This window comes from Gossypium raimondii, chromosome 13 (genome assembly GCF_025698545.1).
Source record: "Gossypium raimondii isolate GPD5lz chromosome 13, ASM2569854v1, whole genome shotgun sequence".
In the NCBI taxonomy this organism is placed as follows: domain Eukaryota; kingdom Viridiplantae; phylum Streptophyta; class Magnoliopsida; order Malvales; family Malvaceae; genus Gossypium; species Gossypium raimondii.
In genome coordinates, this window is record NC_068577.1 from 57,673,220 (window position 1) to 57,700,894 (window position 27,675).

The 27,675-nt window shown below is 33.5% G+C and overlaps 4 protein-coding genes across 7 annotated transcripts; 2 read left to right on the plus strand and 2 right to left on the minus strand.

Annotated features, from left to right (window-relative positions):
• The first annotated feature begins 656 nt into the window (after positions 1 to 656).
• LOC105782492 (E3 SUMO-protein ligase SIZ1) lies at positions 657 to 11,642 on the plus strand. 4 transcript variants are annotated; one of them, XR_008192829.1, is made up of 18 exons: positions 657 to 901; positions 1,061 to 1,098; positions 1,700 to 1,780; positions 2,270 to 2,312; positions 2,902 to 2,974; positions 3,141 to 3,303; positions 4,105 to 4,235; positions 5,008 to 5,076; positions 5,245 to 5,332; positions 5,422 to 5,497; positions 5,758 to 5,831; positions 6,007 to 6,114; positions 7,251 to 7,412; positions 8,085 to 8,189; positions 8,267 to 8,347; positions 8,417 to 9,620; positions 9,792 to 10,134; positions 11,287 to 11,642. XR_008192829.1 is itself a non-coding variant. In XM_012607260.2 (17 exons), the coding sequence occupies exons 2-17, from the start codon at positions 1,075 to 1,077 to the stop codon at positions 9,929 to 9,931; spliced, it is 2,622 nt and encodes an 873-aa protein (XP_012462714.1). In that variant the 5' UTR covers positions 657 to 901; positions 1,061 to 1,074; the 3' UTR covers positions 9,932 to 10,507. The 4 variants fall into 4 exon arrangements, 1 of the variants encoding a protein (XP_012462714.1); XR_008192827.1 differs by having other exon boundaries at positions 11,300 to 11,642; XR_008192828.1 differs by having other exon boundaries at positions 657 to 896; positions 11,300 to 11,642.
• LOC105782493 (uncharacterized) lies at positions 11,086 to 15,893 on the minus strand. The gene is made up of 7 exons (XM_012607263.2): positions 14,785 to 15,893; positions 13,849 to 13,904; positions 12,840 to 13,759; positions 12,491 to 12,689; positions 12,212 to 12,394; positions 11,743 to 12,116; positions 11,086 to 11,423 (listed from the first exon to the last, which is right to left on the minus strand). Exons 1-7 carry the CDS (start codon positions 14,970 to 14,972, stop codon positions 11,283 to 11,285), a joined length of 2,061 nt encoding a protein of 686 aa, XP_012462717.1. The 5' UTR covers positions 14,973 to 15,893; the 3' UTR covers positions 11,086 to 11,282.
• A 602-nt stretch (positions 15,894 to 16,495) lies between these two features.
• LOC105783973 (protein transport protein Sec61 subunit beta) lies at positions 16,496 to 17,169 on the plus strand. The gene has a single exon (XM_012609701.2). It carries the CDS (start codon positions 16,604 to 16,606, stop codon positions 16,931 to 16,933), a length of 330 nt encoding a protein of 109 aa, XP_012465155.1. The 5' UTR covers positions 16,496 to 16,603; the 3' UTR covers positions 16,934 to 17,169.
• A 4,255-nt stretch (positions 17,170 to 21,424) lies between these two features.
• LOC105784246 (fasciclin-like arabinogalactan protein 12) lies at positions 21,425 to 22,511 on the minus strand. The gene has a single exon (XM_012610065.2). It carries the CDS (start codon positions 22,435 to 22,437, stop codon positions 21,643 to 21,645), a length of 795 nt encoding a protein of 264 aa, XP_012465519.1. The 5' UTR covers positions 22,438 to 22,511; the 3' UTR covers positions 21,425 to 21,642.
• Positions 22,512 to 27,675: the final 5,164 nt, after the last annotated feature.

A 27,675-nucleotide genomic window follows, 5' to 3' on the forward strand; every position in this document is an offset into this window, starting at 1 on the left:
TTATTTATAATAATACTCAATTATTAAGCTACAATATTAATTGTTATAAATTGAAAAAAACTAATATCAAATAAATTATTTGTAATTGTGTTAAAAAAACAAGTATTGAATAATTAAAAAAATAAATTACTGGAAAATCGATAAATAGAAGCAGTTTTCTACCGGAAATGAAGGAAGGAATGAAGGAGGCGATAAAGAGGAGAGCACGGAAAATGTCTTACAGAAATTAAAAGGGTAAGACATTTTCCCTAAAAATGTAACTCATTTTGCCTTGTTTTGGAGTTCATTTTCCAAATGTAAAATGTTTTCCGCCAATCAAATGCTGGAAAAGTTGAAAATGATTTTTCGGAAAATCAATTCCGTCAATCAAACAGACTCTAAGTAAGTAAAATGTAAACTTACAACTAAATTAGTAACTTTTTGGTGTAGTTTATTCATATCCAAAATGAAAAAATCTTGAAAAATTCACGGCAAAATCAACGGCTGAAAACGTCCACCATCACTTCGCACTACAAAAAAGTACTGACGTGCCAGAATCAGATCCCAATGATACTTAGATTCAACGTACGTACAGAAGTACCCCAAAATTTCCCGGAAAAAAGAATAAAACAGCACGGGCGTATCTTACAAAATGAACACGCAACAGCACCGAAACTAAACCCGGACGTGTTCCCGTTCAAAAAACAGAATTCGATAATCGGCGATAAGTCCGGTCACTTTTGTAAAATTTTTCTAAGGAAGTGGTTCCTTTTGCTTGGGTCTCTTTGGTCAAAAAAAAAAAAAGGAAAAAAAAGTCGGCGACCTCCACTGTTGGAACCCTATTTTCCCATTTTCTCTTTGATTCATCACAAATTTTCTTTTAGTTTTCCTTCATTTTAATCATTATCGGAGAACCCGTAAGGTCCATTAATTTGATTCTATGTTTTTCTTTGATGATTGATTGATTAATTTAATTTAATTGAAAATTTTAGTGGTTTTGTTGTGGTTATTGTTGATTAGATCGTTTGATTATTTTTTGAGAGTTTTAGGTTTTTGATTACTGGTTTTTGCTTGGTTACAGATTGTAAACTGAATATGGATTTGGTGGCTAGTTGCAAGGTATTTTTCTCAATTTTTTTCGTAGTATAATATAGATTCATTTTTTCATATTTTCAGTGTAATTATATAGGAGTTAACTAATGAATATTGTCTGAGAACTGAAATTTTTATGATATTATATGTTTATTTCTTTATCAAATTCAATCAACTAGGTTTTTGCAATGTAATCTAATGCTTGGATATATGGTAATCCATTATAGAGGGGATATAAAATACTGAACTTAGTTTGGTAGTGGAAATTTTCTGTTGTTCTTAAGTGGCTTCTGAGAATCAAGTAGTTTTAAGTTTGTGGGTAAGCTCATTAAGGATGGTTTTGTTGCTTTCAGTTATTTTTTAAGCTGAAAATTCGTATCAGCCGTCCACAACGGCTTCTCTAACTTTATTTTATACCAACACTTAAATTATGGAAATTTTGTACTTATCATTATATTATTTTGTTAGTCAGAGTATAAGACTAAATTCTTAAGCTGAAAGTTAGTAAATATATTTATATGTTTTTGATGCTTGTTAGGCTTGATGCTAATACATTGATGCCTTTTTTGTTTATCTTTAAAAGAAATTGTCCACGGAGAGCTAATCCCAATATGTTTTCCTATTATAGGATAAATTGGCATACTTCCGAATAAAAGAACTCAAGGATGTTCTCACTCAATTGGGTCTTTCAAAGCAGGGGAAGAAGCAGGTTAGCAGAGGCTTTAGATGATGCTCTGTATTTTACTTGGTTCATCCTCTTGTTTGGAATGCTTCTGTTGAATCTTGTTCTTATTGCCCTGTGTTCATGGTTCACTCTGTTTTTACTTTTTTTCATTTCTCTGCATATAGCTAGTAAATATTTTAACTTTTTAACAGTTTTTGGTGAGATCACATTATTATTATTTTTAAAGGGTAGGTGTTAAGTGGATTTTTTACTTCTCTTTTTCTCTTCATGCTTGTTCTTTTTGTTTGCACCAAATGGTATTTTGAGTGTGCTGAGGTGAATCATGAATTTTCACTCGTTTGGTGTGTTGCTCCTAAGTTTTTAAACTATTTACGGGCAGCAGATTTAGCAAGAGCCTTAAAAATTTTGGGGGCTATGATAATTGTTCTTTTGTCAGTTATCAGTATTTTTAATATAATTTGCAACCTCATGGTGTAGGATTATATTTGACCTTTCTGTAAATCTCACTTGTAGGACCTTGTTGAGAGGATATTAGGAGCTCTTTCTGATGAACAAGGTAAAATGTTCTTTTCCTAGCTGTTCCTTCTGTTTGAAAAGGGAGCTTGTAGCCTCCATAGTAATTTATGGATTATATTTTCTTTTAAATGTTTCTTTCTGGCACTACTTTTGCTATCTTGTGACATATGTTATCAGAGTGCTAGTATTTAGCTGTTGATGTTATTGTGTCTTCAACTCAATCATAGTCATACTGTTGGATGTGAAATGTATGTTGTTTTCAGTTTTAGGGTGTAGGTCAGGTGCGGGGTCTCGGGATGCAATCAAGGATAGTAATTATGCACCCGTTGTTCTGCCTAGTTATACTTTTCTTCTAGTTTCTCAGGGTCACCGATATTGCAGCATTTAACCCTTTGATCTTCTAATTTCAGTATACTTTGTTGACATTCCAATGGCTCTTTGTAATTTTTGTTAAGAGTGCAGTGTCTTGGGGAAGGTTGTAGACGAGTATGCTTTTCAGTTGAATTTTCACATTTTCTGATTTTTAGTGTCATTAGACTGCAATTAATTCAGATTTGGCTCTTAAGTCTGTTCAGAAACTACTACGTTCTGCTTTTATAATAATGTAGGGCTTGCTTTCTGATTTTCAGTTACGAAGATGTGGGCAAAAAGGACTCCTGTGGGGAAGGAAGATGTAGCAAAACTTGTTGATGATATATACAGGTTTGTATTTAAATTAGTTTGGAATTAGTTTTTTTCCCTTCTGCGAACAAGGGCCGACTTACTATTTAGATAAGATGATGCTGGCTTACTGGATTTAGCATATCAGGTTATTATATGCATTGATTTTCTTTATTTCCTCTTTCTAAAGTGTATTTCTTGTCCTCAGGAAGATGAAGGTTTCTGGTGCTACGGAATTGGCATCAAAGGGACAGGGTGTGTCAGACAGTAATAATGTTAAAATTAAAGGAGAAGTAGACGATCCCTTTCAACCAGATGTGAAAGTTCGTTGTCCTTGTGGAAACTCATTGGAGACTGACTACATTATCATGGTAATGATAATGAGCTTAATGTTCTTTTCCTCATTTTATGTCGAATGATATGGATGTCACAATTGTATGTTTGGCATTTTGGGGTGACCAGCTATTTAAGATTGTTTCTCTGGCTTTTCAAATTGGGATTTGTGTTTGCTTGATACAAAATAATATATTATGCTCAATTTTTGTACTATTTACTGCCTTTTGGTGGTATCGTCTTATGATTTAGAATTTTTGCGCCTTGACTTGCACACGCAAGCTAAGTCTTCAAATCTCTATCCATGAAGTTGGTAGTTTTTCTAAAATTCTTGAGGCTGTGATCTTAATGAATCTAATGACTTGTTTGACTGATTTTGTTGGATTTGATAATAAAGGCCAATTTTGAACAAGTGTATAGACTCGTGCACTCTAGACTTTCTCCTGGATTTTCTTCTTGCCCTTTTAATTTACGATGGAACCGTTCATCTCCCATAGGTTGACATTTAGCTCAAAACTGAAGTAGGTGCCTTTCCCAGTGGCCTTTTTCTGCAATAGGTATATTCTAATTCAGTTTTCTAGGTTTGTCTACTTTCATATGAATCTTGCCCTGATGCAATTGCATGATATAGCTTGCTTCTCCTGTTTTTTTACTTTTATTGCCTGCTTTTTATTGTTTCTATTCATAATTTCAATTTGTATCATATGCTTTTCTCCATTTTGAGAATGGATTCATGAATTCTGAGGACATCGTTTTCTTATTTTCCTCTACAAAATTGTGCTTCTTGCATCTTAAATTGAGTTATTGATGTTTTTGCTTTCTCTCATTGCTCTATGCAGTGTGAGGATCCAAGATGCCAAGTATGGCAACACTTTGGTTGTGTTATAATTCCAGAGAAGCCTATGGAGGGAAACCCGGCAGTTCCTGATTTCTTTTATTGTGAGCTTTGTCGACTGAAGCGAGCTGATCCGTATGTCTCTCCTCTGTTTATGTGTGTCTGTGTTTGTATCCGTGTGCTTCCAAATTGTGTGATCACATCATAATTGATGATCAATCTTCTTACTGGTTACAGTTTGGTTATTGGCTGAAGTTCAATGTCATAATATAGAAATATGCCAATTATATTTTATAGTTCAGATCTAACTGAATGTGTTCTATCTTTATAAATGTTACATAACAGACGTTTATATATTAGTTTGGTTGGATAAAGTTTGTTATTAGGATGCAAGATTTGTAAATATTATCTTACTTTTGTACCTTCCGCAACCTAGGGAGGAGAAGGGGAAAAAAGAGATGAGTGTGAGGAAATGTAAGAACTAGTTTTTGGTAGTGCACATAAAATCAGTGTTGTATAGGGGTGCGCTTAGGTGTGCCTGCACATTGTGCCTTAGTGGTGGACAACAAAAGCACCTTAGACATTGCAAAATACTGTTATTTGCAGCTATAATTATATGCCTATATTGATGTTCAAAAAGTTAATACTGAATCATCCTTATTATTGAAGGAAGATGCTATTCGTCAAGCAGTTAGTGCTTGCTGCACCTTATATTTGTTTTCTACTGTGAACACTTCATGAAGCATTTAAATGGTATGCACTTGTATGTATATAGTATCCATCTGGATGCATCAAGAATATCCTTTTCCAGGCTTAACATTAGTGAGTTAGGAAATACTGTTCAATCAGTTATACCTTGATTTTATGTTACATCCTTTTAAATCTTGATTTGGTTCTGAATGTGCAGTTTTTGTCTTACTATTGCAAACCCTTTATATCCAGTGAAGTTGGCGATTGCAAATATCCCTACTGATGGGTAAGTTTACTATATGAGAAATACTAGAGCTCTTCCCCCTCCCCAAAAAAGAACAGAAAAACAATTTACTGCTTGTTTTGGTGTGAATATCATTATACTGTAATCTCTAATGCTTTGTGACCTCACTTATAGTAGTTTATTTAGTGATACATATCCTGCATTTTGCAGTACAAATCCAATGCAAAGCGTGGAGAAAACGTTCCAAATCACCAGAGCAGACAAGGAGTTGTTGTCCAAACAAGAGTATGATGTCCAGGTTGACTAGTGCCAAAAAAAAGTGTGCAGTTTGGTATATTGCTTTTTGTTATTTATCATGATATTTTTGTTTTTCTTCTTGTCAAATAGGCATGGTGCATGCTTCTGAATGACAAAGTTCCATTCAGGATGCAGTGGCCTCAATATGCAGATTTACAGGTCAATGGTACGAGTATTAATGGTTTTCTTTGACTACTTAGCAGTTTATTGCTCCTTTTACGGCTTAATTATTTTTCTACTGTTTATTGAGGAGCATACTTGGATCTAGCTAAAAGGGAAAATAAAATAAAAGAAGGAAGCATGTTTAGTTTTTTTTTGCCTTGGATTTTTCCTAATTGCAACTTTGTTCTCCAGCTCGAAATCAATATAATTTTTATGCATTTTTCTATTTCAACTTTGATCAGTAACTGAGAGTTTTTTAAACAGGTGTTCCTGTTCGTGCTATTAATAGACCTGGCTCTCAATTGCTCGGGGCTAACGGTCGTGATGATGGTCCTATTGTAAGTTCTGTCCTATAATCATATGCTCCTTAGAATTTACACTTTACATGTTCCTGCATGTGTCTGGAATGGATGGGGAAGCCTGCCGGCAGGTTATTGAGCCTGTTACTTCTTGTTAGCTACCTAAGAAACATCCATTGTCTGAACACTTGTTTATTGTGTATTTTGTGGCCAGATATCTCCATTTATTAAAGATGGAATTAATAAGATAACTTTGACTGGATGCGATGCTCGCGTGTTCTGTTTTGGAGTTAGAATAGTTAAACGACGAACTGTTCAACAGGTATGTTCAGAACTTCAACCCTATATGGATTGTTCATACACTGGAATTGCAAGATTGATTTCTTTGCTGTCTGGGAATTTCTGTCGTAAAAAAATATATATGTTCCTTTTTGCAAAATAAAAAGCTCAGCATATAATGTTATTTTCCAATGCCTGCTAATTCTTTGATTACTTTAGGCAGTCTAGATTGGTTTGCTCACAAAGCAGAACAGAATGCAAATATATTTAGTGCTGTCATAGTTGATCATGTTATTTTCATTTGACTGCATCGGATTTATGTTTCATGTTTTCTGCAAAAATGACTACAGATTAGACATTTGACTGCCTATTAATTATTGCATGGCATTTTGGGTGAGGTGCCTGTGTCAGTATGACATTGAAATGGGTATGGGATCCAATAAATTAGGCTGGGGAGAATGCCACTAAATTAATTGGTTTCCTGAGGAAAGCTTTTTTGCCACCTTATTTTCCCCTTTTGCCTTCTTCAATTACTTTAAAAATCTTAATACGACCTGATGAACAAGAGCGTGTCATCAATGAAGGTAATCAGAGGAAAAGAATGAAGAACAAAGAGGGAATGGTGCTTTATCAAGGCTGTAATTTTAATAATTAACTTGAAGAGCTGGAAAAACTGGAGAGACTACTGTAGAGGAAAAAACTAGAAATGAAGAGAAGGAAATTGTGAGATCAGATTTGGGGCTTTCTAATCTTTGTTATGCAAAGGGCTCCATTCTTCACTTTATTAACATGGTCAACTGAGTTTTTTTTTTGGTTCCTTTATGGATCGTTTATTGTGCATACTGTTGCCTGTTGGTTTGCATAATATGGTCCCCTTTCAATAGAATAATTGAGAATTTAAGAAGTAATGAGATTTCTGCCTGAATTTATTTAAATGTTTTGGGCTGGTAATGAGGTTTACATGCTTTTATGATTTTGGTTTGTTTTTTAGTTTCGGAACCAAAAATATCTAGTTTTAGCGCTAGATAATGTATTTTCTCCTACTAATGGAAATATTAGGCACTTTCTTTTTCTTCGGCCACATATTATCATATGGCTTAGTACTATAGATTAAACTACAAACCCTGCATGGGTATGCAGCCCAAACTAACTTGCCTATCTCTACTATGCCTGTCCTAGATACTCAACACGATTCCTAAGGAGAATGAAGGTGAACGTTTGGAAGATGCTCTTTGTCGCGTTCGTCGTTGTGTTGGTGGTGGAACTGCAACTGACAATGGTGATAGTGACAGTGACCTAGAAGTTGTTGCAGATTTTTTTGGAGTCAACCTACGCTGCCCTGTGAGTTATACAGTTTTATAATATGCTAGCGATCTATTGCCTATATTTCTGCTGATTTGCACGATTTTTGTTCTAAAAATATTACATGCAATTGATTAGGCATCATTTTTCAAGTATTTAATTAGTGTAGTTTGTGAAGCATCTCTAGAATAGATGGTTATGTGCCCTGCAAAATTCGTGGATCAAATTCTTGTAGCATCACTTATGTGTCAGCTTAGTTACTGTAAAATGTTAATAGTGGAGGAATCTAACTTCTTCATGTGTACATGGTTGTATTAACATTGGTAGAGGCTATTATGCATGTTTACTTGTGCATGGTCATTAATGAATAAAAACCGGACAGGAGGTGAAATTGTGACACCCCTGGTTCAACCGGTTGAACTGGAGTGTTCAGTTAAAAATAATTTAGTATTAAACATGTCTTTTATATTTAATATTCAATACAAATTATTAGTTGATAAGAATTTGTATGTCTTTACATATGATTAATTAGAAGTTCAAATCTCATCACTTGTAAATAATAAAATTAACAAAAAAATGGTTAACTACTGTGTTAGTTCATGTACCTGAATAGATTTCAGTGCCAACCAATTTGAATGGACTATTTCTTCACTGTGCTCTCCTTTTACCGTTGCTTTGTGATATTCATTTTTATTTGCATATCCTTGACAGATGAGCGGCTCAAGAATGAAGGTCGCTGGAAGGTTTAAGCCTTGCGTTCACATGGGTTGTTTCGATCTTGAAGTTTTTGTGGAGCTTAACCAACGCTCTAGGAAGGCAAGCTACAATATTACAGTGCTTGTTATTTTTTGTAATTCTTTCAGGCTTTTTGACAAGCATTAGCATGAATGCAGTGGCAGTGCCCAATTTGCTTGAAGAACTACTCACTGGAACACATTATAATTGATCCTTATTTTAATCGCATCACATCCAAGGTCAGTACCCTGTTCTATATTTATCTTCATGATGTCAATTTGTGATATTGATGATCGGCTATCATACAGATGAGCAATTGTGGCGAAGACATTACTGAGATTGAGGTCAAGCCTGATGGTTCTTGGCGTGCAAAGGCTAAAAGTGAAAATGAACGCAGAGAGCTTGGTGATCTTGCACTATGGCACTCTCCTGACAGTACCCTATGTGAATCAGGCAGTGTGGAGGATAAGCCAACAGCTGAAATTTCGAAGCAGATCAAACTTGAAGGTACTTCTGAAGGACAGACAGGTTTGAAACTCGGAATAAAGAAGAATCAAAATGGGTACTGGCAGTTTAGCAAGCCTGAAGACTTGAACAACTCTTCTGCTAGTAGATTACAAGACAGGCTACGTCATGAGCAAAAATTTTTACCAATGAGCAGCAGCGCTACCGGAAGTGGTAAGGATGGTGAAGATGCCAGCGTAAATCAGGATGCTGGTGGAACTTATGACTTTACAAGCAACGGGATTGAACTTGATTCTGTGCCTCTGAACGTAGATTCAGCATATGAATTTACTGACCAAAACCAATCTGCAACAGCAGGAAATGCAGAAGTTATTGTTCTTAGTGATTCAGATGAAGAGAATGAAATATTGATATCTCCTCCAACTGTGTATAAGGATAATCACAACCAAAATGATGGTGGGGGACTTGGTTTTCCGGTTGCACCTCCTGGAATTTCTCATCCATATTCAGAAGAACCACCTCTTGGGCCTGCTGCTAATTTGGGTCTTTTTACTCCCAATGATGAATTCGACATGCCTCTGTGGTCATTACCTTCGGGATCTCAAGATGGTTCTGGGTTTCAACTATTTAATACAGATCCGGATGTTGCAGATACCTTAGTTGATCTGCAGCGAAGTTCTCTCAATTGCCCTTCGACAATTAATGGTTATCCATTGGCTCCTGAGACAACAATGGGATCTACAACTCTAGTCCCTACTTGTTCCATTGGTCAGGTTGATACAAATCTAAATGACAGCTTGGTTGACACTACCCTCTTTGGTGGAGAGGATCCCTCACTTCAGATATTTCTTCCAACGCATCCTTCAGGTGCATCAGCAGAGTCTGGTTTCAGAGATGAAGCTGACGTATCGAACGGCATCCGTACCGATGATTGGATCTCACTTAGTCTTGGAGGTGGTGCAAGTGTCGGCCATGGGGACTCGACAACTGTGAATGGATTGAATTCAAGGCAACCAATACCTTCCAAAGAGCGTGCTATGGACACTGGTTAGTTCCCTTGCTCTTTTGGAAAAAGCGCTATATTAAAAATTTGGAAAAAAATGTATATACTTGTATCTGGCACACAAGTTTGAGATTAGTAATTCACCGCATTAGAATTTTTCCTAGCTCCATCACTGTTCTGAAGTTTCTAGCATTGATTGTTACTTCCTTCTGCAGCTTCTCTGTTGCTTGGTATGAATGAGAGTAGAAATGGGAAGTCAAGTAGGCAAAGAACAGAGAGCCCTTTCTCATTTCCTCGGCAAAAACGGTCAGTTCGACCAAGATTATATCTCTCTATTGACTCAGACACCGAGTAATTGTGTTCGCATAAATTTAACGGCAACTTGTGGATAAATTTGGTGATCACTCATGAAGAACTGGGCTTGCATTTCAGTTAAAACACGAAATTAAAATTTTCAGAATGAAAGTGCTGCCAAATTAAAAAGAAGGGGGCAGCTTCAACGTTGCTGTGTTGATGACTTTTCCGAGGTGAGGTCGGAACAGGAGGCCTTCAATTCCTGTAAGTGTTGAAACCTCAGATTCTAATACTAGTTTATTCTAGGCGTGGTAGCATAAAACAAGCAGTTTTTACCTAGAGTTAAAAAGCACTGAGGGAGGTCGTTTTTGAGTAAAAATGTACAGTTAAAATGGAATTTTGGGTAAATGGATATGCATGCAGTTGTGGGGGGTGAAGTGAGCACAAAAAGATTCCACCTATTTTGCCTATTTTTTGGTCTAAAAGACAGTTGGGATCAAATAGATTTGTAAATTCACTTAAATTCATATAGAAACCCCCTTTTTTTATTTTAATTGTATTCCTTTTGGCTGAAAATTTTCCTTTGGCATTGCTGCTATATTTTTAATAGATGCATGCGTAGCTTTGTTATGGTGCATGACACTTAGGATCTGGTATGATTATTATTGTTATTATAGGGGTTCATGGAAATCGGATCTAGTTGGGTCAAGCTGTTGACATGTATAATATTGATCAATATCGTATATATTTTGTTTACATATATGATATATCATTATTTGTACAACAGTTTAGGTCATAATGTTTTGCAATTGAGTAAATTACGGTAGTAATCACCTAATTATGGATTTTTAAACACTCAATTATGAAATAGACTCAACCGCTAGTAAACTTTTTTTATTAAAAGTTATAAAATGGTGATTTAACCATTTAATTGTCTTTTTTGTCATCTAATTATTTTTAATTTTTGGGTGTTTTTACTTTTATAGTAGTCAGCTGAGTGAGTTTACACCCTTGCAATTTTGGTTTCTGGTATTCATGTTTCTTCGTAGAAGAATAGTGTTTTAGATTCTTTTATAAAATTTTGAAACATTATTGTTATTACTTATATCATAATGATGTCCATATCTTTGTAAAAAAATGCGAAAATTAATTCTTTTAAAAAGTTGTCTTAAAATGTCTTGAAATTTTCATATATATATTTTTTAAAATTAAAACTTTAAAAAATAATCGAATGATTGTTGTATTATTTTAACTTTCACCTTCGGCATGTCTGGTAATATAACGTAAAATAATAGAAATTATGTGAACAGATACCAGTTAAAATATTTTATCCTAAAACATAAAACATTCATGTTTAGCAAGAAGGAAGAACATGAAACTGCAACAGTAATGCAAAAAAAGCTAACAAAGTCTTAGTCTTCATTTTCAGGTTGAAGAACTGAGAGCAAATTCAAAGCTGAAGAGCCGATATGCATTCCTCGAACTATGCCTCCATATCCATCTTTTATTCTGTGGCACAATAACAATATTGAATCCCACAGTGCTGTTCTCCCCTGAAAAACATATACATGCCATCAAATTTTTTGATGAACTTAACCTCGGGACTAAAATTCATGTCAGACTCATCCACTATCCAAGTAACATGGCATCTAACTCGTATGTGTTTACGTCTTTTCCATCAACCAAAGATTTGTCCAAATGAATCTTAACTATCCAACCACGACAATACTACATTTCCAACGATTAACAAGAACTGCAATTATTCACCCTTATATCATCTTCAGATGCTGATATGGAATTTCTTTAGTAGTTATTAATAACTATGTCATGCTATTTACTACCTATGAAAAAGTAGTTAAAATAGAGCTTTACCTGAAGAGAGAACTGCAATTTCTTGTCCCAGTATAAGGCGAAAATGGGGAGACTCTGTTTCCCTATTGCCAGTATGCAAGCTCCAGGATGAAGGGTCGAAGGAACACCAGATAAAATAGCAATGTACTTCTCTGGAATCCTGTCTCTCGGCAAGGTTCCGAAGAACAAGGGATTCTTACTAGATTGAGCTCCAGCATACGAAGTCGGGTCAACATGTAACATCCATTTTGGATGCTCTAGAAATGCGCAAAACAGGTACAAGAGTAAGTGAGAATCAGTTGGTAGTTCGTGAGTCCATTTCTTGTTTTTTTTATCGTAAACATCCCCATTTCCTTGATACTCGTAATTCTTCAAACAGGTTCCATCAGCAAGTTCTGTGCAAACAAATAGTGATTCCGTAATTTAGGTACACTGAAAAGTCTACCAATGCAAAACAGAAACTGAACATTAAAGGGACTGTTGAAAATACCTCGAATTCTTCGTACTGTATAATCAGCTCTGACACTGTTTTGTGGCAGCAACCCCTTCATCCACTCACCTTTCATCAATGCATGAAGCTTTTGGTGTTCGGTAATGGCATCAATACACTCCTGCATAACGGGGATAAAAGGATTTTGTTGAGGGAATTGTAGTTGGTTGGCTATAGGCTTAGCTGTATTTTATCAAAAAAAGTACCATTAGCTAAGATCGATAAAACTCAACAAATGCAAAAAATAAATAAATGAAAGACAGCATCGGGAGAACTTACGCGTGGATGCCTCAAGAGTTTGAACAAGAGTTGCACGTAATTGATGGAGTAGCCCTTCTTCCTCAAGAGTGAATGATGGTTGCCATTCCTTTGACCTATCAGGCGGAGACAAAACAGCCGGATTTCCATTGGTTGATGGATCATTTCCTACTTGATTAATGGTTACAGAGATATTAAGTTTAGCAGCCGCTTTCATTACCTATAAGCAGAGGATTTGTGAATCTCGTAATTAAATATTTCCTGGGATTCCTCTCAAAATTATTGAAAACATCATAAAGCTAAAACATCATAACATGACGAGATTATATGGTGAAACTAAAATGATAGCATAGATGAGCGAATGAAAAACCTGAATGTGACTGGTTTCAATTTTGTTCAGTAGAGGGTTTAGTAGAACCGAAGAAAACCATTGTCTGAGTCGATCACGCCAGTGCTCAATTTGAGGATAGATTCCCAAATGCCCAAAAGCTTCAACATACTCCTCCATTGACATCGGAGGTGGAAGCTCGCCTTCTCCTTTCTTCGGAGGAGTGGTAAATTTTTGGGAACCGGGAGACATCCTCACAGGCCTCAGTGGTGTACTTCTTGTAGTTCCAGATGTATTAGCTGAACTTGCAACAGTATTCGGACTAGCTATTCCAAATCCACTGATGGTTGGTGGTGGGGTAGCTAGTTTTCCTGCTGATTCGGTGATTTTCTCATCTACTTCGGCAAGAAACTGTTCAAGTTGCTCTTCTGTTGTAATTTCTTTGGCATAGGAGGATCGCTTAGTGGACCATGGGGTTTTCACTAGAGGCTCTTGTCCCGGTGAAGTTTGACGAGAAGATAATGACGAAGTGGATGCCGGAACAAGATATAATGAAGAAGGGGAGCCCTGGGATCTGGATGGTGTAGCAAAAGGGCTCATCTTATTTCCACCACTGGTATTTGATTTATTAGAGCTAGCTAGAGACTTACGATCTGAGCCACTAATTGATGGATGAAGTGGTACAAGAACATCCGAAGAAGATAATGCTGCCAGGGGTTTGGACTTGGGAGGTTTCTTAGAAGAATCCGGTGCAACTTGCTCAACCTTCGATTTTACTCCTAAAAGCCCCAGCTGACGCTTTGTTAGGTTAGGTTGATTTTTAGTTCCTTTAGAAGGAGATACAAGTGACAAACAACTACTGGTGCTCTTGCTTCGATGCCAAGAGATAGCTTTGAATAAGGCAAAAACTGTTCCAACAAAAACTACACCTGATGCAACTTGTACTGCCTTGGCAAATATATCTGAAGCACCAATAACACATTTCAATAACAGGAAATAGAGCACTTAAATTCAAGAATCAAAGGAATTAAATCTGCAAATGATAACTTACAAGCCACTTCATCGGACAAATTTCCGAACTTAAATTTATCAGCGAACCCATTTCCACTACATCAATGTGAGATAAAATGATTGTGTTAGTGAAATGAAAACACATTCAAATTGAAAAAAAAGTATAGACAAGAAAGACAAAAGTCGGTAGCATTTAAAAGGTTAGTTTTCTCCATTTGAAAGCAGAGCAAAGGAAGAAAAACTCAAATTTGGCTAGATGATTATCGAGTTGAGCTCAAGCAGTTGACCAAGCTGAACTTGAGTATCCTTATGTTCGACTCAAGTAGCTTGGCAATGTAATAGCCTTTTTAAATTTATCATATCAATACATACTTTGAGCCTAAAAATCCAAGATTGAAGTGAAACATGAGAATCAAATTCATATTTACTAAGTACAGAGCTTAATTGATTGTATTCAAGCAAGTTCGAGTTGTTTGATTTTTATCTCAAATCGAACTCAACCTTAAAAGGTGAAAACATAACGAGTTAGACACAAGTTTTCGAGGTTCAAATTTTGAACCGAACTAGAATTCCTTACTGCTTGAGCTCAAACTCTGACTTCGATTACACCCCTAAATCCTACTAATTACCTAACCCTAATCCTATCTCTGCTTGTCTCTTACTAAATGATGCATATTGGCCTGCAACAGTCCACAACATATCATCGAACTACCTTTCCATTGATGATTCCCTTACAAACCTCGGCTTTCTTTTAAGTATTCATTGAAACAAAAAGGATCGTTTAATGCATTTTTCTTCAGAAACAAAATGCATATCCATCACTAGAGAGAAGAAACAAAACCCTTTTTGCTTAAACCCTCCTAGAACCCTAAAACAACCGCCATATGTATAAAATGTATGTATAGCAGGAAAAGACTTGAAACTATTGCGTTTAATGAAACAAAAGAAAAAGCCCAAAAAGGGGAAAGTAAAGAACCTGTAAATTGTGGAGAGGAGAGCAAATGCAGAAGCAGAGGAGAGAGAAAGGATACAAAGAAAAGTTGATTTAGAGGGCTTTAAACTTGTCGCCGTTAAAGCGGCGGATAACGTGGGGTTTTGGTAGACAGAGAACTTAGAGGGCTTCGACGGCGGCGAACCCCTGTCTTGGCCGGCGGCAGCTTCCATGTTTTAACCGCGAAATTTGGGGATTTTGAAAGAGATTTGTCTCTTTTTTTCTGGGTTTATGGCACCCCGCTCTATTCTCTAGCAGCTTTAGGAACTTAAGCACAGACTGAACAGTCACGTTGGTTTCAAAAAAGGGTTAGGGTAAAGTACAACTAAGGTCATGAAATTATTAATAAATTTATATTTTGACCATTTAACTTCAAAAAGTTACAAAATGATCACTAAACTATTTTAAAATTTTATTTAAATCACTGAACTAAATTATTTAAAAAAAAGTTTATTTAAGTTATTAAATTATTAAGGTTTCTTTCTTAAATATGACTGGTAAGCTCCAAACGATAATTTGACAATTAATATGGTGAATTAGTACCTATCAATACGTAAAGTAACATATCTAATATTTAAGCCAATCTAACGGTTAGTGTCGAAGTTTTGAAAAGAAAGTTATTTAGACTTTGGTTTGTAAATTCGTGACATTTAAATGTGTTTCATGAAAAAACTAAATTGTAAAAGAGAAAGGGAACGAGAGCTTTTGATCTGTGTAAGCGATACGAATTGAAAAAGCCATACAACAGTGATTTTGTAACTTTTAAATAGTCCAATAACTATTTGTAACTTTTTGAAGTTAAGTGACTGAAACATAAACATACTAATAATTTAGTGACTTTAGATATAATTTATCCAATGAGTTAATATAACTTTTAGCCTATTAACTTAGCAATTAGATCACAATTTTTTTAATCCATTCTAGCATTTGAACTTAATGAATAGATTTATTATAATCCGTGGATTTGACAAATATAAAAACTTAACAATATGACACTCGCAATTATGTCACGTCATTGCCTCAAATTAAGAGTATCATGACATCAAACTTGATGAAATCAAAGTTCAGGATTAAAATAAACTTACCAAAGAAGACAAAAAAATGTAAATACAAAAATAGACTTAATTACTATGTTTTTTTAGAGGATCAATTTAACCAATAACGACATTGAGAGAGATAAAGAAATATCGATTTTCCAATTCTAAGGTATATAAATGTATTTTTATTTATTAACACAAATTAAATATATATACAACATTTTAACTTTACCATCGAACTAAAATTTTATTTTAATATAATATTTACATTTTAATTTATTTTATAAATTAATTAAATTGATGTTACAAATTAACTCAATACTAAATATTAATAACAATAGTACGATAAACAATTGTAATACATTTAGTATTATTAATATAATTTATTTACGTGTTTAAATTTTATTTTACTCACAATTTAATTAATTTATTTTTATTTTAATAAATTATATATTTAATGTGTTATTATTAATTAATTTTAAATTATATATTTTTTATTTATCATTCGCGTAAATAGAAGTTCTAGTAGTATTTATATTAAATTATAAATTAAAATATAAAATAAATTATCTATATTTAACCTAATCATATCAATGCTCGAACCTTCTCGTGCAACCTATAAATAACCCTGACCATTAAGTTTATTACCCTTTTACCCTCCCATTTTCTCGCCTTTTATCTTCTATCTAAGAGAAAAAAAAATTAAAGGAGAAAAAGGGCAAAAAAGAAAAAAAAAAACATTTCCTTCAACCAAAGTACACCAAACCATGCCAAGAGGTTCATCGCAGTCGCAGTCGCAATCCTCCACTTCCTCCTCCACGTCCCGGCCGGGCGTTATGGCTCCTCGCGGTTCCGCGGCCGCAGCAGCCGGTATGCGCCGCCGGAGGATCGTCGGAGGTTCTTCATCGGCTACCGCCTCTGGATCCGTGGGTTCCGGTTCCGGGGGCAACATGCTTCGATTCTACACCGACGATGCTCCCGGATTGAAGATCTCACCTACCGTCGTCCTCGTCATGAGCCTTTGCTTCATAGGTTTCGTCACGGCTCTTCACGTTTTCGGCAAGCTGTATCGCGCCAAAGCCGGAGCTGGACCGTGAGGGTCTTGGCTCGGACCTGATCCTCTTTCTATTCGGACCTCCGATCCGTTACTGAACCGGTAACTGAATTTCCGCTTCACTCCTTTCTTCGTTTCTTTCGTTGTTTGACCGTTTCTGGCGTTTAGTCTCTGTAAATAATGATGGCAAGCTTGTAATTATACAGTACTTTTGAACGTCGTGAACCTTTTTAATTTGCGTTCAAGTTTGATAAAATGAATATGCTTTTTCTCTTTGAAGTTCTTGGGGCTGTTCCCTCCTTTTGCTAGCTTTAATCCAAAAGTGACGTCTTTCACGCTCGTTTTTTAGTTTTTTAAGGTATATGGCTTGGCTGCTAGTTTTCTTTAATAATTTAGGCAAATATCGGTTTGAACATTGAGTCACGCAACAAATATCGTATGTGGCTCTTTTAATCACTTTTTATTTAAATAAATAAATTAAATTATTTTTTTCTTAATCGGATCCTGTTCTTTTAGGTTTAAATTTTATTGTGTATATTGAATTGATTTTAATTTTAGGGTGAGTTTGGAGAGGCGGTGTGTTTAACTGCGGTTAGTGTAAAAATAGCGGTGGCGGTGTGATTAGATACTGTAGCGATACTGTAGCGTGAGACAAAAAGTAAACTAAACGCATCGCACCGCACTCAATCGCTCATCCAAACCCACTCTTAGATGACGACGAGTTTATCATTACACGGTCCTTATGGCACTGTTTTTAAACTCAAACCCAACTCGCTTCAACGATTAGATCAGAAATCAATAATGATATTGACTTCAAGAAAATTTATAGATTGATCAGTAAAACGATTGAACTATATGAATTGATAACTTAATCGGTTTACCATCAATCCAATTCAATTCAATGATGCAAAATCATCATTTAAACAAAGTTTGTTACTTAAAATACCGAAAAACAAGTATTAGATATTAATGCACTGATAAGGTATATTAAACTTTTAAGAGAGAATGTAATTTTAAATTTTAAAGATAACATTATCAAAAAGTAACTACGAATCCTAAATAAAAGGAAATATACCTCTATGATTGGATCGAAACCGATATTGGTATTCATTTAGAGAGAAAATTAAATTGATTGATCCGTAAAATGATTAAACTAGATGAATTCATACCTTAACAAATTTATCATCAATCCAGTTCAAGCATACGAAATCATCTTAAATTTTGTTATATAAAAACCAAAATGGCCTTGTTTTTCGCACAACTAGAAAATTCATATATAAACCAACAAGAATTTGGATATTAGTGCAGTAATAAGGTATATTTCACGTTTTAAGAGAAAATGTAAATTTAAATCTTAAAGATAATATTATTAGAAGGATAACTATGAATCCCAAATAAAATCTTTGAATGGGTCACTCATATACACTAGACATAGTCGCATTATTAAACGTATTATGTTTGTGTCCTATCTTATCATTCGAGTTGACTACAAGCACACATTATTAACCTTAATATTTTCAAACCACTATCATCCGAAAGTCTCAAAACTACACATTTATTAAGCAGATGTTTATTCACGGTTTGATGTATTTTAGGATTTTAATATTCATTATAAATAGATTTTTATTTCATTTATTTTCATTATCTCTATTAATATAGACATTGAAGAAGCATTGTAAATATCTTCATTAATTAATAAAAATCTCTTATTTCTTATTCTTTTAATTTATACTCGATTTATTTTTCTCACTTTTCGCTCGTGTGTTTTCTACCCTTTATTATTTAGTCCCTATTTTTAACCCTTTCTTTATTTTCCCAATAGCCCCCCCAACTCTGGCCTTAAGGAGATCCTTATGAACTAGACCTGTCCATGGGCCGGGCGGCCCGGCCCGATGGCCCGCCCGAAATATGGGAGGGTTCGGGTAAAAATATAGGCCCGAAATATGGGCTTGAGCAAAAAAACGAGGTCCGTTTAAAAATGGGCCGGGCTCGGGCTCAAATTTTTTGGCCCGAGCCCGGCCCGGCTTGGCCCGGCCCGAATATAATAAATATATTTTTTATTTTTTATTTTTAAAATACTTTAAAAATATTTTTTCATTTTTTTATTTTTAAAAATATTTTTTTGTGTTTATTAAAAATCGGGCCGGGCCTGGGCAAAATTTTAGGCCCCATATTTCGGGTCGGGTTGAGCCCAGGCCTAAGAGTCAGGCCAAAAATTTTTTCCGAGCCCGGCCCGGCCCATGGACAGGTCTATTATGAACCAACCCCAATAACTAGCCACTAACTTAATTTCAAATTTTAATCTTTATGCGTGTATAAAATCTATAAAAATCAAGCTATTGTGAGGATAGAGATCATAAACACAATATGCGAGGATTAGTAGGAAGTTTCTCCTTTAAATATTTTGTTTCTAGATTTACTTTAATTTTAATTTTAATTCATTATTAATTATAATCAATTCGATTAACTTGTTTTATTTGTTTCTTTCGAGGATGGTGAAAATTTTATCCCAACATTGATTTATGAAGCAAAATTTTAGATTGATAAGGAGTTTCGACATATTTTTATTCAGGTATAACTGTGATTATTATTTATTTTATATCTGATTGAATTATCGTGATAAATTTTTGTGACATTGATTCTCTTTAAATAAAGAATATATTAGGATGGTTAGAAGTCGTCCTATTAGATCTAATATTGCATTCCTTGCACTAAATGCAAGCATAACAAATTTTGATTAGAGCACCATACGATTTTATACCATATACGTGGTATTAAAATTTGGCATAATGTGTATTAGATAATTTTCAAGCATAATAAATAGAAATTTCATTGTTTTATAAATCGTCTTTACTATTAATTTACTACTAATTTGTAAATGTTATTATGAGTAAGATAAAATCTTGATTTTATAAATAGTTTTTACTATTAATTTATAATTGTTATTATGAAAGCAATGATGTTTTAATACTTGTAATTGTGCTTGTTATAATAGTCACGGTGATGACGATGATGTTAAATATCTTCGGGTATATTTTAATATGATTTATTTTATTGCAACGTGTTTCTTTTTTTATAATTGAAGATTAATCATGAAATACGTAGAATTTGAGATGTCATATGAAGTTGTCAAGAGGGGGAGTAAATACGTGTTGTACTCTTCTCCCCTTAACCAAGGTTTTATTCAGTTGAATTTTCTTGGTAATGTTTTTAATGATATAACATGTTATGCGCATTATAAATATGTATACTCTTTTTCCTTCATTAGGAAATTTTTTATACACAGATGAGGCCTATTATTTACCAATAAACATCCAAAGAACAGTGTTGTGAATATTTTATTATTAAGTGGATGTTCATCAATATCAAGATAAGCTCGATATACTTCAAGACTCTAATATTCATTAGAAGTATAGTTTTATTTGATAGATCGGATCGGGTTAAAATTATCGATTCAGATTATTTTATATTTTATTTGCAAAACTAAAGAAATTCAATATTTAAAAAAGTTTTAATTAAGAATGAAGAAAGAAATGACAAGTTGATTGAATTTGAGACATTTAAATAGTTGAAAAATACAAGCTACCAATATATGAAAACAAGCAATCATCAAACTCTCTTGCTTTTGGAAGACAATTTGAGTCCTGCTTTAGTTATCCCATTTTATCATGCCAACCACCTTTTAGCTTTTCCTTTTTAATAATTTTTTTATATTTATTTTTTTATATAATGTCTAGAATGTCTAGAACTAGCAATAGTCGCTCCCTAACTCAATTATAATTTAGATTTTATTTATTTAATACTTATATATTATTAAATTTATTTTTTAATTATTATTTTATAATTTTAAAAAATTAAATTTTAAATGCAAAATAAAATTAATATAAACCATAACACAAATAATGAACAATCATGACTAATATAATTAACTATTTTTTATAAAAAATATAATTAAATTTTGCTATGTAAATAACATATAAAATTAAGTATTCATAATTTTATTATATATACTTATTCAAATCGATTATATTAATCACTCATTTCGTTACTAAAATGATTACCTTAACTATTAAATCTTTAAATTTTTCATTTTAAATTATGTCATATAAAATTTGACGTGTCATTTGACAGTTTTAGTAATGGAAGGATTTAATTGATATAATCTCGACAGTTTAATGATGTAATTGATAAAATTAAAAGATATATAGGGATAAAAAAAATGAAAGCACCTCTAATACTTACTATTACTGACTCGTAACCCGAATGGATCTAAGTCGGATTCTACACGATTTGCATGTTAAGCTCGCATACCAAGTTCGCAGATCGAGTTCGCGTATTGAGTTCGGCAATGATTTTAAGTGTTCCCAAGAGAGGTATTTTATACTCCCCTAAAAGGTTACACGTAAGGTCGCACGTAGAACTATATAAATATGAGTTAAATCTAGAATATGACACGTGTTAGCATGCATAGAATATATTCTAAAATATCGCATCAATAAATCTACCATCCTACCATCTAAAGAGTACAGAAAAAAAACACTCAACAACCTCAAAATTCAATAATCATAACAATTAACTCTGGTGACAGTACTATTTAAATGATAAAAATATGGTATAAAACAGAAATTTAAAGGATAATAACATGTTTTTAAAAACACAAAATAACAAAAAAAAAAACATGCACTCAATCTCACCATATTTTTCCCCTCAAAATCCCATATTTAATTTTTTTTAATTTTTATTTTACTATAATCACAAAGAAATTAATGCAATAACTATGGCAGTAACCCCAAATAAACCAACATTGTTTCCTATAGTGAACCTCACAGCTTTAGAATTATCAGTAGAATCATCAGCAGGACTGTCAGCCACATCATCATCTTTCTTCTTCTTCGATTTCGCCGGAGCAGGCGCTGGGGCCGGAGGTCTAGGATCGAATATCTGTAAAGGCTGAAGAACTCTATCTATTTGATAAACAGCAAGTTGACCGTCGGTATAAACTGTACCGGAAACACTAGTATTAGTCAACCCCGACGTAATGTTCACGGTGTCTCCCGACGAGGTAACGTTGAGAGGGAACTTCCCGTCGCCGCTATCACCGGCTTGGGTTCTTAAAGGGTTACTAATGGTTTGAAACTGGGCTGAAGAGAGATAAGTTGGGATTATATGGAATTGGATTAACTCTACCTTTTGTTCGTCGGAAAGTGAGTTCAACGTGCCGGATTTTAAGCTCGAAAAAGCACTGTCGCTCGGTGCGAAAATAGTGATCCCATTGTTGGTGTTGTTGAGTTGGCCGAGTAACTGGTTCGCGACTTGCGTGGCTTTCATTAACCGGATAAAAGTAGAGAATTGGCCGGCTTTTTCGAGGATTTTTGTGACGTTGGTTGGACCGGGTGGTGCCGGGGATGATGCCGGTGCTAGTACTGGTGTTGCCTTTGGAGCTACCACCGGAGCTGCTGCCGGAGCTTGGGCTAAGGTTAATAATGTTGAACAAGAAGTATGAAGGAGAAAGAAAAGCATAAGGTGATCAAATTGCTTCATTATCATATATAATTATATATCACTCTATATATTCAATATATGCCTTAAAAACACTATGTTTGGATGTGTTTATTTTATAGGAAGAGAAATGGGGGAAATTAGGGTTTTTATTATGGGAGATCGAGGGATCAAAATTAGGTAAAATGTTCAATTTTAGTTAGCTAATTTCTTTTTTAATGGACATGATTTGATAACATTGTTTCATCAAACTCTATTGCTTGGAAAAGCAGGAAAAACAACATAAATAGATTTTATTTTTGGTTTTAAAATGGGATTTATTAAGATTATTCGTGTTCGTAAGTCCATTAAAAAATAAACCATGAAATACATATAAACTATGGTGATATATAAAAGTTTGTGTATGAATATATCAATTTTATATAATGAATGTGTCGAAATTTTGTATAAATACGACTATGACCTGAGAAAATACGATTGAACCGGAGAATTATTGGAATTATTAAAATAAAAAGAGGTGAATGATTGCTTTAATTTTACTTTGTATTTGATATTTTGGACAAAAAATATATACTTTTGATTGTTACTTTCTACCTTAAGAAAAGAAAAGAATGTTTCCACAGAAAAAATTGATGGAAAATGGCTGCTGGTTTGTATGTTAATGGGATATTCAGCTGGCCCTCTAAAATAGAATTTTTTATTTAAATATTTTAAAATTTTAAATTAGTAAAGGTAAAATTGTACTTTAATCCCTAAAATATAAAAGCTTAATTTAACCTTTTAAAAGTTATAAAGATATAGGCTATTAAAATTGTGAAATTATATTTTGTTATCGTAAAATTACAATTTATTTTCGCCCTTAAAAAAAAAGTCTGATTTCGCCCTACTTATATTAAACCTTAATAAAAATAATAATGAAGTTGAAATGTTTTTTTGTGATTTTTTAAAATTAAGTAATTTGCATATTAAATAAATATATATGAATCTTAGTTTTTTTTAATATTAATCTCATTATAATTTTTTATCATATATGTTCTTTTTGATACAATGCCTAAAACTATCCATAGCCCCTTTCCAACCCTGAAATAGGAGGATAATGCACTTCAGCGTACTTGAACCCACAATCTCTTGCATAGACAACAATATTAATACCAATCAAGACAAGACTTAATCGGTTGAACCTCAGGGTTTTTAAGACCTCATCTTTGTTATTAAGATTAGGCTTTGTGGGTAAAACACTTTTTTTTAATTAATATGAAAATACTTTATGGCGTTTCATTAAATCAATACAAGGGAGGGAGGGTTGGCGATGGCCCTGATCTTCCTAGAATGGAAAATTCTCTTTTAGTCTATTTATAATTTATAAAATTTTATAGTAATGATAAAATTGTACTTTGACCCCTGGAATGATAAAAGAAAATTGATTTAATCTTTTAAAAATTATAAAGATATAGACAATTAAAATTGTGAAATTGTACTTTTATTATTGTAAAAATATACAACTTAATTCCGCCCCACCAAATATTTTTTTTTTGGACTTCGCCCTTGAATCAATATGTAGTATAATACGATAAGGATGTTGTTAGCAGATCAGAGACAATTCAGAGATTCACAGAAGTATTTAAGGAGAAGACTTGTAAGTAGACCTATCCATGGGCCGGGCCGGGTTGGGCCCGAAAAAAATTTCGGCCCTCCTCTTAGGCTCGGGCCGGGCCCGGCCCGAAATATGGGCCTAAAAGTTTGCCCAAGCCCGGCCCGACAAAAAATAATAAGCCCGAGCCCGGCCTGGCCCGGCCTGATTTTTAATAAACACAAAAAAAAATTAAAAAGTAATTTAAAAATAAAAAATATATATTTATTATATTTGGGCCGGGCTCGGGCCAAAAAAGTTGAGGCCGAGCCCGGCCCATTTTTTAAACGGGCCTCATTTTTTTGCCCAAATCCATATTTCGGGCCTATATTTTTACCCAAACCCTCCCATATTTTAGGCGGGTCGGGCCGGGCCTCCCGGCCCATGGAAAGATCTACTTGTAAGTCATGTATTTGTCTTTTATTAATGTGTTTGTCATTTTTGTTAGGTTGGCTATACAACCTAATGTAACAGAGTGATTGGGCTGGTTAATGACGAATAATCACGGTCTTATCAAGATGGTTGATCTTGATGCGGCTGTGACCATAACGAGCTTTGTGCTCGTGCCTAGTTTTTGGCAAGAACTCAATTCAACCGAATATATGTAATAAAGACAATCAAACCCAAACATAAAACAAGCCATAATATAACTCAATAAGCCTACCCAACATTGAATGGGCCTCATTAAGCAAATGACCCAAGATAGTGAAAATCCAAAGATACATTTTTTAAGTTTAGAAATAATAAGGTAAGATTAACATTTAAAAATACTTAATGATAGTACATTGAATCTTAATCCGATTGATATGAGTATTGTTATCAATGTAAGAATATGTGGGTTTGAGTGCTAAAGTGCATTATCCTTCTATTTATGGATTAAAGAGTATTGATATGAGTATTGTTATCAATCTACTTGATGAGCTTACAGAATGCGAAAAATTAGTTACTAGGTTCGCTCTAGTGGATATCTCAGGAAACTAAAAAGAAAAATTCACATCAACTACTAAAAATATTAAGGGTCCTAATTATTTAGACAAATTGAAAACACTATTATTATTTTTTAATCATTATAAGATCATGATAGATTTGTAATTTCAATCTCTCTGTTATGCTCACATTTGAGATTCAATCTTCATTAATTTGATGTAATTTGATAGTCTGCTTTTATAATGACATTAGTTGATCAAAATAATTAACATCCTTAGCTATAACAATTAAAATGATTACGTTAATTTCTCTAAACACCTCTCGTAACACTATATATATTTCTACATGAAGTTGGAACGGTATTTTTAAGAAAATTTGACCTCAACATTTTGACCAAAATAATTAAGATTATCAACTATTTAAACCGACTAATGATATTATGTAGAGAAACCAAATTATATAAAATTAAAGAATAGATACTAAATTTTAAATTTAAACATAGCATATAGACGACAAACATAATTTGATCTCAACAATCTATGCCTAATATAAATTCTATGTTTAATTTTTAACTTAAATTATAAAAAATATCATGAATATCAATACATCATATCTGATATGAAAATCTTTCAGCACTGATAATAAAATTTAATTAATCAATATTATCAATTCAAATATGATAAAAAATATAAATATAGTACTAAAACAAAAGAAAAACTAAAACCAGAGGATTGTTAAGAAGAAGAAAAAACCTTAGCCACTCAACTTTCTAAAATTAAAATTTGACTTTGTTGATGGTGGAGTGGCCTCTAAGTTAGGTACTTGTTACAGCCTCTTTATTAATAGTTTTTCTTCAAATTTTAGTTTCAGTCTTCTTTATTTTTAAAAAATTTTGGTGGTTTTAAACCCCATATGTTGGCCTGGTAATTGGGATGTTTGTCACTCTAGATGCAAGAGTTAAGTAAAAAAAAAAATTAGGGGGCTAAAATTAAATTGTAATTTTTAATAATCTATATATTTATAATTTTTAAAGGATTAAATCAAATTTTATCATTTTCAAGAGGGGACAAAATGTAATTTTACCTTTATTAATTTAAATTTTTAAATTTTCTAAAGGGCCTAAATTGTCAATTTTTCATTTTAGGGGGGACTGGGGCCCTGCCAGCCTCCCCTAGATCCGCCTCTGCCCAAAAGTAACATGGGTTCAAATCGCGCTAGTTGCGTTACTGTTAAGGTTTTTGTTTTAATTCATTCTATTTTCTTCAATTTTATTCATTATGTTTTCTTTGAATATTTATGGGTAACAGATGATGGTTTGTGGACTAATTGGTTAAATATTTATGGGGTTGTGATTTATAGGGGTTTTGAAAAAATGGTGGATTGTTTTTTGAGCGCTCAAATTAGGGATTATTGTTGTTTGATCCTACTCTATATGATCACATAATACAAACCTCTACTTTATTCAAATTATGTTTAGATTATTTTCAGATTTATTTATACTTAAATCTCTTGTTATGTATACGTGGGTTTTTTCAGAATTATTCAATTTGAGAACTGCGCTAAAAGTAATCATGAGTCGGATTGAAGCTTGGAAATATTTTTTCTTATCTAAATCCAATGGTATCAGCCACAAGTGAAATTCAAAAATTATGCTGGGGGCTGGTTGAGTCTTAACTTGATTAGAATTGGCATTATTGCTAGTGCAGGAGGATGAGGATTCGAGTGCGTTGAAGCGTTATTCTTCTATTTAGGGGTTGGAGAGGGACTATGAATAGTTTTAGGTGTTATATAAAACGTAGCAGATATGATAAGATTAATGTTAAAAAAAATTATACTGGAGGACTATAAATAAATTATAATTTTTGGGAGCCAAAATGCAATTTTAATTTTATGTTATCATGTATTTTTACAATATCTTAAAAGTAACAAGAAAATTTCTCAAAAAATTTATTAATATTGATTGAGCCTAACTTTAGTTAATATTATTACTATTATAACAAGTAAAAAGACATAAATTTAAATACGATTAAACTTGTATTTTTCTCCTATTTAAAGGGAAATACGAATTAAGTGAAGGAAGCTGTTAGGCCATTGAGTAAGACGTTATGTTTATAAGCCTTTTGGAAAATTGCAACCCCCGTATACCTAAGTTTGGTTAGGTTTAGCAATTAGGGTTTAATTAAAAGGAAACATCTTTTGTGGTAACCAATTAGCACATTAATACCATGCAACATAAAGCCATGGAGAAGAGATGGTTGAGGACCACCACTTGTCTCTAGTGCCACCACCCCTAATTCAAATCCAAGTAATTTGTTTACTTTGACTATCTATAGGGTTCGCATTGGAACAAAATCGATTATATTTTATTCTGATAACGAACGTGATAATCTTATAATTCGGATTTGATCATCGAGTCGAGCATGAGGTACATGTGGCACATCATATGTCATTAAATGGTTATCTTGTCAATCATGCTTTTTTTTTGGTTTACTTCATGTTCGTTTTACGATCTATGTTCAGGGTTCGTAGCTGTCTCTCTCAACAATATCATCTCCAAGTTTCGAACTTGAGTGAGTCTTCTTATTGGGAGTGCAATATATCTTACTATTGCACCCAATCACTTGTTGGTCAATCATGTTAATTTTTGACAGTACAAATGAATGAAATTTTTAATATAAACGATTACTGATCTCTTTAATTTAATGTATAAAGACTAATTTACTCATTTT

Coding starts and splice junctions, on each gene's coding strand:
- LOC105782492 (XM_012607260.2), top strand. CDS start 1,075: ATGGATTTGGTGGCTAGTTGCAAG. Junction 5,333..5,421: donor AACAAGAGTATGATGTCCAG/GTTGACTAGTGC, acceptor CTTGTCAAATAG/GCATGGTGCATGCTTCTGAA. Junction 8,348..8,416: donor TTAATCGCATCACATCCAAG/GTCAGTACCCTG, acceptor GCTATCATACAG/ATGAGCAATTGTGGCGAAGA.
- LOC105783973 (XM_012609701.2), top strand. CDS start 16,604: ATGCCAAGAGGTTCATCGCAGTCGCAGTCGCAATCCTCCACTTCCTCC.
- LOC105784246 (XM_012610065.2), bottom strand. CDS start 22,437: ATGATAATGAAGCAATTTGATCACCTTATGCTTTTCTTTCTCCTTCAT.
- LOC105782493 (XM_012607263.2), bottom strand. CDS start 14,972: ATGGAAGCTGCCGCCGGCCAAGACAGGGGTTCGCCGCCGTCGAAGCCC. Junction 12,690..12,839: donor TTGAAACCAGTCACATTCAG/GTTTTTCATTCG, acceptor CTCTGCTTATAG/GTAATGAAAGCGGCTGCTAA. Junction 12,395..12,490: donor AACTCTTGAGGCATCCACGC/GTAAGTTCTCCC, acceptor GATAAAATACAG/CTAAGCCTATAGCCAACCAA.